Here is a 12416-nt window from a genome sequence, read left to right as displayed (position 1 = left end):
ACCTTTTAAACATTTTACCTATCTGCATTTTACCTATTCTGAAAAGAATACTGTTTGTGGTAAAGCTATACCATTTATTCACGAGACCACAAAAAGTATTTTTTTCTTTTTCTGAACTGTGGCCAACACAGTACAGGTATAGGATCCCTATCAGGAAACCCGATATCCAGAAAGCTCCAAATTACGTTATGGCTGTCTCCCATAGACTCCGTTTTATCCAAATAATAAAACAGTAGCTTGTACTTGATCCCAACTAAGATATAATTAATCCTTACTGGAAGCAAAACCAGCCTATTGGGTTTATTTAATGTTTAAATGAATTTCTAGTAGATTTAAGGCATGAAGACCCAAATTACGGAAACAGCCATTATCCGGAAAACCCCAGGTCCCGAGCATTCTGGATAACAGGTCCCATACCTGTACAACACTCTGCTACCCTTTTGAATATTGCACACTGTTTCTGTAACACTGAGAGGTGAAGTTATTAAAGGGGTTGCTCACCTTCCAAACACTTTTTTCAGTTCAACTATTTTCAGATTGTTCCCTCGAAATAAAGACTTTTTTCAATTATTTTCAATTATTTATTTTTTTACCATTTTTGCAAAATCTAAGTTTAAAGTTTAATGTCCCTGTCTCTGGTGTTTCAGTCTGGCAACTCAGTAATTCAGGTGCAGACTCTGAACTGTTACAACATTTAGTTGATACATTTCTAAGCAGCATCTCTTGAATATTAGTAACTATTGTATCAATTCTAACAGCTGCCTTTAATGAAACTCAGGGATCAACTAAATGTATCAATTTAGAACAGTTTAGAGGGTCGGCGACCCCCTCCCAGAGCTGCTTTAGAAGGTGAAAAATTACACGTTACAGTTGAATATTATAAGAATGGTCACACATAGAAAATAGAAAGTAATTATTTCTGATGAACTATCTGAAACCAACTAGATGTTTAAGCTGACCTGATATAACAAGCATTTGACTTTACTGCTGGTAGAAAGTAGTGGCAATGAGTGCTAACGATAGGGCTTAACTGAAGGATCACATTTGGACTGTTATCACAGTTATGTGATATCCCAAGTAAATGTTTTTATCTTATATGGGAATGTGTTTTTTTCATGTGGAGACAAGTTAAAGGGTTTCCGTCATGTTTTTTATGATGTCATTTTTATTTTTAAATTACACTGTTTACACTGCAAATAATTCACTCTACAATATAAAATTTCATTCCTGAACCAGCAAGTGTATTTTTTTTAGTTGTAATATTGGTGTGTAGGCAGCTATCTTGGGGTCATTTTGCTTGGTCATGTGCTTTCAGAAAGAGCCAGCACTTTAAGATGGAACTGCTTTCTGGTAGGCTGTTGTTTCTCCTACTCAATTTAACTGAAGGTGTCACAGTGGGACCTGGATTTTAAAAGTGCTGTTCTTAAATATATCAGGGAGCTGTTATTTTGTGTTAGGGAGCTGCTATCTGGTTACCTTCCTGTTGTTCTGTTATTAAACTGCTGGGGGTGGCAGCAGTACAGCAGTAAAGAGTGACTGAAGTTTATCAGAGCACAAGTCACATGACTTGAGGCAGCTGGGCAACGGCCATTATGTCTAGCCCCAGGTCATATTTCAAGATTAAATGTAAAAAAATATTCGTTTGCTCTTTTGAGAAAGGATTTCAGTGCAGAATTCTGCTGAAGCAGCACTATTAACTGATGAGTTTTGAAAAAAACATTTTTTACCATAACAGCATACCTTTAACCTCTCTCATCTGATCAGTGGTAACTAGGTTTTTCAGGCCCCCAAAATGTCTAGAGGTTGACCAATATTTATTAAAATAGTATATGAATTAGAGCCTCATGAGGATCCTATACCTCCTGGTCCACCCTGCAGCTGCATGGTCTGCTTCCTTTGTAGTTACACCCCTGCATCTGATGCTTAGGTTAAAGACCTATGCAGTGGTATTTTCTGGCCAGAGTCCTCCTAACATACGCAGTCGCAGATTCCAGTTTATATCAATGGTCATACATGAGAAATAAATCAGCATTCTTCCAGCCTTACTATGGTTTCTGTAATATGTTTTCAGTGATAGATACAGTATGCTTATTGTGTCAAATCGACTTTAGCATCTGAATTTTGTGACAAATTAAACAAGAAAATGATCAAAGAATATAGGTGGTAAGACAGACTTGTATAGTTACCTGGATGACTTCAGAATTAAATTTAGATTCCAGATGTGTGGCTCTTTCAGCCTCTACATTATCCTCCAAGTGCTTTATTTTTTGTTTTGCTTCCTAAAGAGGTCAATAAGAAACACAGATTTAAATGAACCATCTGCATATTAAATACATACATTATACACAGGTTTCCAATACTAAACAGCCTTCACACTTCAGGAGATTTTTTTTACGTATCCCTTGTCCGCTGCAATACTGACATATAGATAATGTTGAAGTTGAATAGAGATCAGAAATACAAGAAAGGCTACAGCGGGGGGGGGGGGGGGGGGTTATTTTCCAAAGTATTCTGGAGTGCAAATGTGCAAAGCCTGAATTTGATTAAAGTCGCTGGACAGTCAACCAGCATTGTAATCTAATTACGCTCAGTCTAAATCATAACTTTAATAAGACAGAAACTACATGAAATAAGTTTGGATTATATTTGAGAGTAAAGGCTTCCCTGCTTTCCTGTATTTTCTCAATGTAATACAATGTGTACATTTTTTTGCCTATATTATTGAAGACACTGACATAAACAAAAAACAACTCACTTTAAGTTCCACCTGCAGTCTGTCTTCTCTTTCATGACTATAATCCAGCTCAATTTTCTGCTTCTTCAAAGTTTCCAGGTTCCCAGAGTGTTCACTCTGCATTTGCAGCAGTTTTTGCTGTAGCTCTTGTACATTCAACTTTTCTTTCTGAAATTAAGAATTTGATTTTCATGCTTTGTTTTTCTTTCAAGCAGAAAGAAGTAAATACTACTCCATTCTCTAACAACTAAGCACATATAGTATATGTTTGCTTTCTCTAACTGGAACTGTGAGGCATGTGGACAGTTGCCCTTATTGTTACCAACTCAACTGGTAGAATTTGGTGTCATTTGCTGCATTTAATAATTATACAGTGTAAAATACTGCAACAGAAAGTTGTCATTAATGTACTTAAAGATGTTAATTCCTCCAGCCCATGGTACTATTCAAGTAAACCATTATTATTTATTTTCTGTAAACAGGATCTTTATTGAAGCCCTGAGCTGTTCACATGTGCAATAGAGCAAACATTGGTATAATTTCACTCTATTGCGCACACACATAGACCATACTGTTGCTCAAAGGATCCCTGGGACAGAAGAAAAGATGGTGGGATAGTGCTCACTGTAAAAGTACCTCAGGCCTGCAAGAATAAGCAACTACAATCACTGGGGAGTGCCTAACTTGCACCCCCTACAGTGATTAACCATTAATATCTCCTTTTAAGAAAACACTCCTATAAAGTTTAAAATTATAGCAGCATGAAAAGTCATAAAAAGAGGACAGTAAATATGTTACATCTTACATGATAAATGGGACAGATCCAGTGCATTTGCATTAGACACTATTTCCTGTAGCCTAGATCCAGATCACATAAAGAGACAGCATAGTAAAATTCATAGTAAATTCACCTGGAGAAGGTATGTGAGGTTGTTCTTTTCTGATATAAGGGCTTCTTGTTCTTTTATATAGTTCTGAATAATGTTATCCCGATTTTGCAAGTCCCTTTCAAACATTTTTTGTCTTTCTTGCCAACCAAGCTGTGCAGCTTGAAAAACATTCTCCACGCTGAACATCTTTTGTTGCAGTTCATCAATCTGGGCTGTAAGAAAAGATAGAGGGTTCATTCAGTTTGCTTTCTTTTTTCCCTAGACACATAACTAGCAAATCAGTTGAAAGTGAGGTTTTGCACAATATATACTGTTGTTTATACAGAATGGCAGAAGACTGGCATTCTGTGACTTCATTAATCATTATTTTTATTTCCTTTCATTTGATATGTCAATCCCTATCACTTTTCACATAAAAATCTACTGTACCTTTGAACTGAGCCTGTATTCGAACAGAATTTGCCTTTTCTTCTTCCCCTGAGGTTTTGGCAACTTTGTATTGCTTTTTTGCCACAGCCAACTCATATTCCAAGTTTTGTCGAACTGCCTCTCCTTTCTCAACCTGTGAACGTAACCTGGCAAACTGATTTTCATAACTGCAAATCTGTGAATTGAAAAACAAAACATCAGAACACCGCTTTATAATTTTTATGCTACAACAGAACTACTATTTGCTTTTAATCAGATCTTTCACAACTCAGGAAGGCTGACATTTTTGCCCCCTGCACTTTATACATATTTGCCAGTTACACAAGTGTGGAGAGAAGGATGCAATAATGTTTTAGAAAAGACCATGTGGAAGAGATTCCACAAGTTACCAATATATCAGCAAAATCATAGATTTTGATAAATATTATTGAGGCCTGCAATACACATTTTATCTATAATGTAAGACACATGGGCCCATTTACAAAGCACTAGAAGCAAGGACAGGAGAGCTGCACTTGCTTTTGTGGAGCTCCATTAAGGATATGGATATTAGGGATATTTCACCTAGCATTTCTGTCACGGTTTCTGTGCTCTGTATCTTGTACAAGGAACCAATTACAGCTCTGCAAAAAGTTCAGTAAATGTCTGCATGACTCTCTATTGCACTGTCAAGTGGTTAATGGTACACAAAATCTTATTTAATACACGCTATTGCATGGCCTTGCATACATACCTTGTTCTCGACATTTTTCCATATATTAAGTGCATTTTATCAGATCAGTCAAGTGGTTAATGGTACACAAAATCTTATTTAATACACGCTATTGCATGGCCTTGCATACATACCTTGTTCTCGACATTTTTCCATATATTAAGTGCATTTTATCAGATCAGTCAAGTGGTTAATGGTACACAAAATCTTATTTAATACACGCTATTGCATGGCCTTGCATACATACCTTGTTCTCGATATTTTTCCATATATTAAGTGCATTTTATTTAGCTCTCATGTATAGATTTCCTAGAAAGTAAGTAAGTAGGCATAAGACATACCTCTTTGTTATGTTTTCCAACTAGTTCAACAATTTCTTTTTTAGCGCTGTTCAATCTGTAACGGAGGTCAGCAGTAGCGCTGCTCAGCTCAGCATGAGCTTCCTTTTCTAGCAGAGACATTTCTTATCTGTCAATGATTATGAAAACAAGACAATTGTTAGCAGATACAGTAAGAATGAGTCTATGATTAAGTGTTTGGAACACGAAACGCGTCAGACTGTTTTGACACAATAAACTTTTTCACTTTTGGAACATCTGCCTGGTGGAAGTTTTTGCCCTTGAGTGCCTGCTTCTATTCGAGATTACAGCAAGAATGAGTTGCATACTAATAATGAAAACTCTCTATTTTGTTTAATGTAAACATTGTTATTAGAAACAGAACTGACGATTTGCTTGGTAGCTTTTATCATAATTCTTGGCTTGGGGCAGGTGTCTGCATTATTATAAATCTTTTTTTTTTTTTTTTTAATCATGATGTGGCAACTAAACTGGCTCACATTTCTTGCAGTGGGACTTGCTGTGCAGCTGCCATCAGTCTAATCATGTAAGTTCCCTGGTTACAGGGCCCAAGGGAAGTAAGCAGCCTAGGTACCAGCAGCAGCCATGAGGCAACTCTTCTATTTTTACTTAAAAAAAAAATAGCATCAGTATGTAAAGGGTCACCTTAAAGACAAGTGTACAGCTTATTGATCACATTTGCCTACGCATTATATGGATGTAGGAACAAGCAGTGCATATGTGTGTGTGTATATATATATATATATTATATATATATATATATATATATATATATATATATATATATATCCCGACCTGTAAAATAACGGCACACTCAGGACTTCTTGAGTGCAAAACACAAAACTGGTTTATTTTGACGTTTCGGCTCTTACACTCGAGCCTTCATCAGGAGGGGTGATGAAGGCTCGAGTGCAAGAGCCAAAACGACGGAATAAACTAGTTTTTTGTTCTGCACTAAATAAGTCCTGAGTCTGCGGTTCTTTTACAGGTCGCTTTATGTAATTATTTAACCAGCACCCAGACGGCTGTTTTTCTAGAAGAGTGCCCCAGTTTTACTAAGGAGATTATATATATATTCATACACACACACAGGTGACTATTAAACTTACATACATTTATGTTTTTCAGAAGACCAGAAAAAAATGGTGTAAAATCAGGGGATGTAAAATATATGAAATACACAATAAACAATGAACTTACTGTACGCTATTCATCCACATGTAACATATACAGCATATTCTTATAAATGCATGAGACACTATTCCTTCTTAAAGAAATTCCAGAATCAATAGCTATACAGTTAATGGTTACTATGCTGTTATTGGTTACCAAGTCAGCATCACAACAACCATTGTAAGCTACTGAATTGTCAGACCAGACCCAGCAAATCACTGTTCTCCCCTTTTCAAACTAAAGCAGAAGTTCTAGAATCCTTCTCCCCCCAGAGTCAGTGTTTTATTTAGCACAGCTGTGTTTTCAGAATTGCACTGCTAGGACATCTTCTTATACAGGTGTAAGCCTGACAGTAAAACAAAACAAAGACACCTTCAATGGTGAAAATAGGAAATATTCTGTTTAAAACCAAGCAAACCTCAAGGGCTTCATTAGACAGTCCAAGACATTCTAATAAAAAATAAGCCGCATTTTCCCCTAGAAAATAAATATTTTAAACGGCCTTAAAGAAAGGTAGCTATTTGGAAAAAAATATATAAAGAAATGATTATATGCCTTAAAGCTTGGCCGCCCTAATAGAACCAGTACAGAGGCTGATAGCATACCGCAGCATAAGAGTCCCGCTTTCTACAGCACAGTCCGCAGTCCCTGATCGCTGTTTAAATGTCCCGCAACAACGAACACTCTGGCTCCTCGGCTCCTGCCGGACTGCGTTTACAGATTTTCATTAGTATCGCGAGATGAGATTGTGACTTCACAACTGCCGCATATAAACAGTAACCCTGACTAACACTGCCTTGTAGCCGCTTGGGGGCAGGTGTGAGCAAGGATAGAGCCGATCGTTTGTACGCGCGGTTACGCGGTAGTTTGTGGCGGCATGATGCTACAGGAGTCGGTTTATACTATGTTTTCATCTTCTCACACCTACAAAAACAAATGGAAAAAAACGATTCCTCTGCTCCCAATGTCTTACCAAAATGTAAGCTTCACATACAGAGTGGTTCACCTTTAAGTTAACTAAAGTCTAAAAGTATATTATGGAATGGCCAATTCTAAGCAACTTTTCATTTGGTCTTCATTTTATTTGGACTCTTTCCAGCCTTCAATTGCGCTTTTAGGCAGTGTCGGACTGGGACACCAGGGGCCCACCAGAAACCCTTAGACCAGGGGTCCACCCAAAAACCTTTAGACCAGGGGCCCACTCTAAGTATTATTTTGTTCCTCGCCTCACTAAACCTTTATTCTCCTATTCTCTTTTCTTTACATACAATAACCTATTATTCCATCTATTTAGCCTCTTTATTCTCATAGAAATAGGCAATGACCACAAAATAGGCCAAATGTTTAGAAGCAGGAGGGCCCACTGACACCTGGGCCCGCCGGGAGTTTTCCTGGTATCCCGGTGGGCCAGTCCGACACTGCTTTTAGGCCCCGCCCCATTATGTCACGCATGCCCCTTTCTACGTCACGGCCCGCCTCCTTTTACATCACTGCCCGCCCATTTGCTCCCGCCCCCACCACCAGCCGGTAAGCATTGAATTAAAAGGTGGCAACCCTAGGCCCGGGGCCCACCGGGACTACTATCCAGGGCCCCCCTCCAACCCCCGCCTCCCTACTGTGACGCGCCGATAGGGTAGCCATCCGGCCGGTATTACAAATTTACCGGCAATGTAGCTGCCGGTAAATTTGTAATACCCTTAAAAAGACCCCTCGGCCCACCCCCAATCACCTGTAAACTTAGCTTATCCTTCGGTTTTTGTCCTGGCCGCGACGTGGCCCCGCCCCTTTGCGTCACAACCCCGGCCCCTTTGACGTCACACCACGCCCATTTTGGTACCCGCCCCCACCAGCCGGAAAAAAATTTTGTAAAAGGTGGCAACCCTACATGCCGAGTGCACGCACACGAAGGTGCCGCTTGGCGCACCTACGTGTAGGCGCCGGGGCGACTGGGTGTTTGTTGCCTAATGCATGCACAGAAGGCGCTGCACTGATGGCGATGCTCAAAAAAAAAAAGTCCGACACTGAATAGGCTGACCCAGTCCAAAAAACGAATGCTCTGTAAGACTACAAATTAGGGTTGCCACCTTTGCCAGTGGCTACACCTGAAAAAAGGGGGTGGGGCAGTGATGTTTGGGTAGGCATGATGACATCAGAGATAATGTTGTAGCATTATGATGCTGGGTCAGGGTTATTGCATCACTTATATGCAAGTGGCTGGATTTCTGTCAATTTTTCACAATGTTTTAAATGGGATAGTTTTGAACCCTTTCAGCCCTTTGACAAACTGAGATGTTCAGTTAAAAACCCACACGGCTGGAAACCCTACCTCTATTTATTCTGCCCCATGAATAAGACCAATCCTTTAACTACAGGTATGGGATCTGTTATACAGAAATCGGTTATCCAGAAAGCTTTGAAATACAGCAATGCAAATTTAGAAAAACTTTATTTTTGATTTTCTTATTTCTATTTCTGTGATAACAAGAAATTAACTGCAATTGATAATAACTAAGCCAGGTCACGGTGAATATCTTGGTATTTAATTGGTTTTATATTGGCAGATCATTGTTCGGGTTTCATAAGGTTGAAAACCAAGCAGAAAGTTGAGACCCGAACAGACTTTAGAAAAACCGAACTGTTCTGGTCAAAACCGAACAGATGGCAACCCAACTACAAATGTATTGTTATTGCTACTTTTTACTACTCCTCTTTCTATTCAGGCCTCTCCTATTCATATTCCAGTCTCTTATTCATATCAGTGCATGGTTTCTCAGAATATCATTCTCTACATCTTACTAAAAGTTGAGTAACCCCCTTTAAAGGTCCATAGTTTTGCATGAACAAGCAGATCTTTCTCTCATAAGGCCCCCTTCAGTTAATGTTTCTACCTTATTTGCAAAAAAATGCTAGCCTTCCTATAGTTTTATGTTTTTATCCCTATTAATAACATTGATATCAAGCAAAGTAATTAAAATACTGGTCAGGTGGCAACCCTAGCTTCAGTCCTCACCATGACCCACCCTAAGCACCTGCCTTAAGTGTGCCCCCCAACTGTGGAAATGACATCACACGTACGTGCAGGCAACGTCAACTCCGCCCCAGGATACCCTCCATACCCTTCACCTCCCCCCAGCCGTGCTGACAGATTTCCACGTAAAGTCGCTGGGGAAGTTTTTTATTGGCATAAAAATTGCAATCTATTATTATAAAAGAGTGCTGCACCCAAATGCTGCTGCCCTAAGCACAGGCTCTCGGATGCCTATATATAAATACAATCCTGACCATGACAGTGTTTTATACTTGCCTGATCACTATCTGCCCCATTTTAAGTCAATAAGTTGTTGTTCTCTCCTTCTGGACTGAATTGGAAGCTTACTGGCCTTAAAATCAGGCAGATACTGATTGGCAGGTCTGGACTGGAATTCAAGTACACAGCCCCCGCCAGCCCAATAAATAGTGACTATGGCATCTTACAGCAGCCCATCTGGTATTTGCTAGAACCCACAGATTGCCAGTCCAAGCCTGCTGATCAGGCAGGTTTTAAAACACTGTAGGGCAGTGATCCCCAACCAGTGGCTCGTGACCAACATGTTGCTATCTGACCCCTTGTATGTTGCTCTCAGTGACCTTAAAGCAAGTTCTTATTTTTGAGTTTAGTTGCATACAAACCATGTGTATTGCCAAACAGAGGCTCCTGTAGGCTGCAAGCCCACATAGAGGCTAACAATAAGCCAATCACAGCCCATATTTGGCACCCCAGAAACATTTTCCCTACTTATGTTGCTCTTTGACTTTTTTTTACATTTGAATGTGGCTCTCGGGTTACAAAGGTTGGGGACCCCTGCTGTAGGGTGTATGTAATATATTTAAAGGGGTTGTTCACCTTCCAAACACTTTTTTCAATTCAGTTGTTTTAGATTGTTCCCCAGAAATAAAGACTTTATTCAATTACTTTCCATTAAAGGTGTAAACTCTAAACTGTTACAATTTTGCAACATGTAGTTTATACATTTTTTCTGGAGTACTAGCAACTATTGTATCAATTCTAACAGCTGCCTGTAATGAAACCCAGGGATTCGGCTCAGCAGGGACAAAGGTAAGAAATGTATCAACTACTAAATGTAGCGATTTAGAACACTTTACAGGGTCAGCGACCCCCCCCCCCCCCAGAGCTGCTTCAGAGTGTGAAAAATTATACTTTACACTTCAATATTAGAAAAACATAGAAAATAGAAGTCATTGGAAAAAGTCTTTATTTCTGGTGATCTATCTGAAACATTTTATTGGTTGCTATTGGTTACTGCGTGCTTTGTGCCTTTTATCAGATACGGGGGTTTATCTCTTGATTGTGAATTTTTTTTTACTTGAGCACTACATTTTTCATGAAATAAATTGAACAGAATATTCCCAGTCGCATGTTTTTTGTGGAAAAAAAAAATTAATCCATTAGTAAAGATCATAGGACACTAGACACACAGTGGTTAATCCACCTGCTCTGTGCATTATGTGTGCCTGTGTATTTGGTTAGGTCAGTAAAGCAATGCTTCGAGCTATAGCAAAAAACCCTATATGTCCAGCGCACTGTGTATGATCCTGAATATGTTTGTGTTTATTAACAGACATTACGTAATAGTCAGCAGGTTAAATGTGCCAGTATTCATTTCCGAAATCAGAAGAATATAGTTTTTAAATAGAATTTGCAAGATGTAGCATGTACTGGATTTTATCTTTGTGAAGGTGGCCCACCAAGATATATTCAGTTACCAAACAAGCTTACACCAAGCCAAAAGATAATGTAAGGTTTGAAGTATAATTGTTAGTGGCTTTAATATCAGTCTGCATAGTTGGCACACTTAACAAAACCACTGAATCTTACATTTTAAAGGACAAACTATACCTGTTTCTTTTCAGTAATATGAAACATACAGACATGGGTTATTCAGCACAGAAAGCCTTATTTATATTCTAATACCCGTCTGAGCAAACTTCAGGTATTTGTGTTCTAATTTCTAACTCTTTCACTGACAGACATTTTTTTTGAGAAAATATATAACACCATATTTTTAAAAATTTCTTAGAAACAGAATTGCTTCTGCCATATCCTCTCTGATTTGATTATTTTCACTGCTTGTATTTAAAGTTATTCGGAGTCGACTCTGATTTCATATACCCAAAATTGCTCCAGGTACCTGCTTATTCTACAAACTACAGATGTAGCAATCGAGTGAGATGTATTGAGTAAGGTTTCAATAATTAATATGCATGATAGTCTCTCTCTTTTTTGCCACACCAAACTAATTATGGGGTACAAACGTGTGAAAAGCATTGGGGATGTCAAAACTGACTTTAGGATCTAGATACAATATAGACCAGTGGTGTAACTAGCCACGGCCAGACCCGGGTGCAGGACATGCATCTGGCCCCTCTGCTAGCCCCCCTTCCCCCGAATCACATGCTTGCACCTTCCCAACACATATTCCAAAACTGTTCTGCTGCCCACAATGACTATATGCTTTGTGGTGGCTCTGAAGGGCCCCAAGGAGGTAAAAAGGAGCCAGCAACCAAAAAACGTCATTATTTTTCTTGAGTGAGTCTTTACCCCCCCATCCGGAGTACTATACGTGTCACTTTATTACCTAGCAGTCATATACAGCCTACTCAATACTTGCTTTCTGTTAGCACTGATGAAAATCACATTGCGCTCCCCAATAGCCCTGATGAAATCACACTTTGCTCCCCAAAGGCCCCTACAAGTTCACACTGGGGGTCATTTATTAACACTGGGTAAATGTGTCCATGGGCACTAACTCGTGGCAACCAATCAGATTGTTGTATTGACTGTTCTACCTGCAGCTGACTGACAGAAGCAGTCACTGATTGGTTGCTATAGGGTTACTGCCACAAGTAAATATGCACAGTATTGATAAATGACCTCCAGTGTAACTCTAACTCGCAGCTTATAACTGTCTTGAAGTCCATTAGAAGCAGCCCTCACTCACTCACGTCAGGTACTGTTCCCCCTGTGGACCCCCTACAAAATGCAAACCCCAGTGGTAGTTATGCTACTTTCTTTTAAACATACAGCCCCCACCATTGTGCATTTGAATCTCCCCCCTCCC

General features: G+C 39.2%; 1 protein-coding gene across 3 annotated transcripts in view; it reads right to left on the bottom strand.

The window, feature by feature from the left end:
• The window catches only part of LOC108713715 (coiled-coil domain-containing protein 171), a 32242-nt gene extending 25188 nt beyond the window's left edge, over positions 1-7054 (bottom strand). For all 3 annotated transcript variants that reach the window (XM_018257235.2, XM_018257244.2, XM_018257253.2), the window contains exons 1-6: positions 6903-7054; positions 5107-5233; positions 4054-4228; positions 3646-3836; positions 2756-2902; positions 2187-2279 (exon numbers count right to left, since the gene is read on the bottom strand). In XM_018257235.2, the coding sequence (XP_018112724.1) occupies positions 2187-2279; positions 2756-2902; positions 3646-3836; positions 4054-4228; positions 5107-5226 (726 nt within the window). In that variant the 5' untranslated portion in view covers positions 5227-5233; positions 6903-7054. The remainder of the gene's footprint in view (positions 1-2186; positions 2280-2755; positions 2903-3645; positions 3837-4053; positions 4229-5106; positions 5234-6902) is intronic.
• Positions 7055-12416: the final 5362 nt, after the last annotated feature.

Source organism: Xenopus laevis, chromosome 1L, assembly GCF_017654675.1.
Source record: "Xenopus laevis strain J_2021 chromosome 1L, Xenopus_laevis_v10.1, whole genome shotgun sequence".
Classification (NCBI taxonomy): domain Eukaryota; kingdom Metazoa; phylum Chordata; class Amphibia; order Anura; family Pipidae; genus Xenopus; species Xenopus laevis.
The sequence above is the reverse complement of the archived record's forward strand: the minus strand, read 5'-3'. Positions and strand labels throughout refer to the sequence as shown.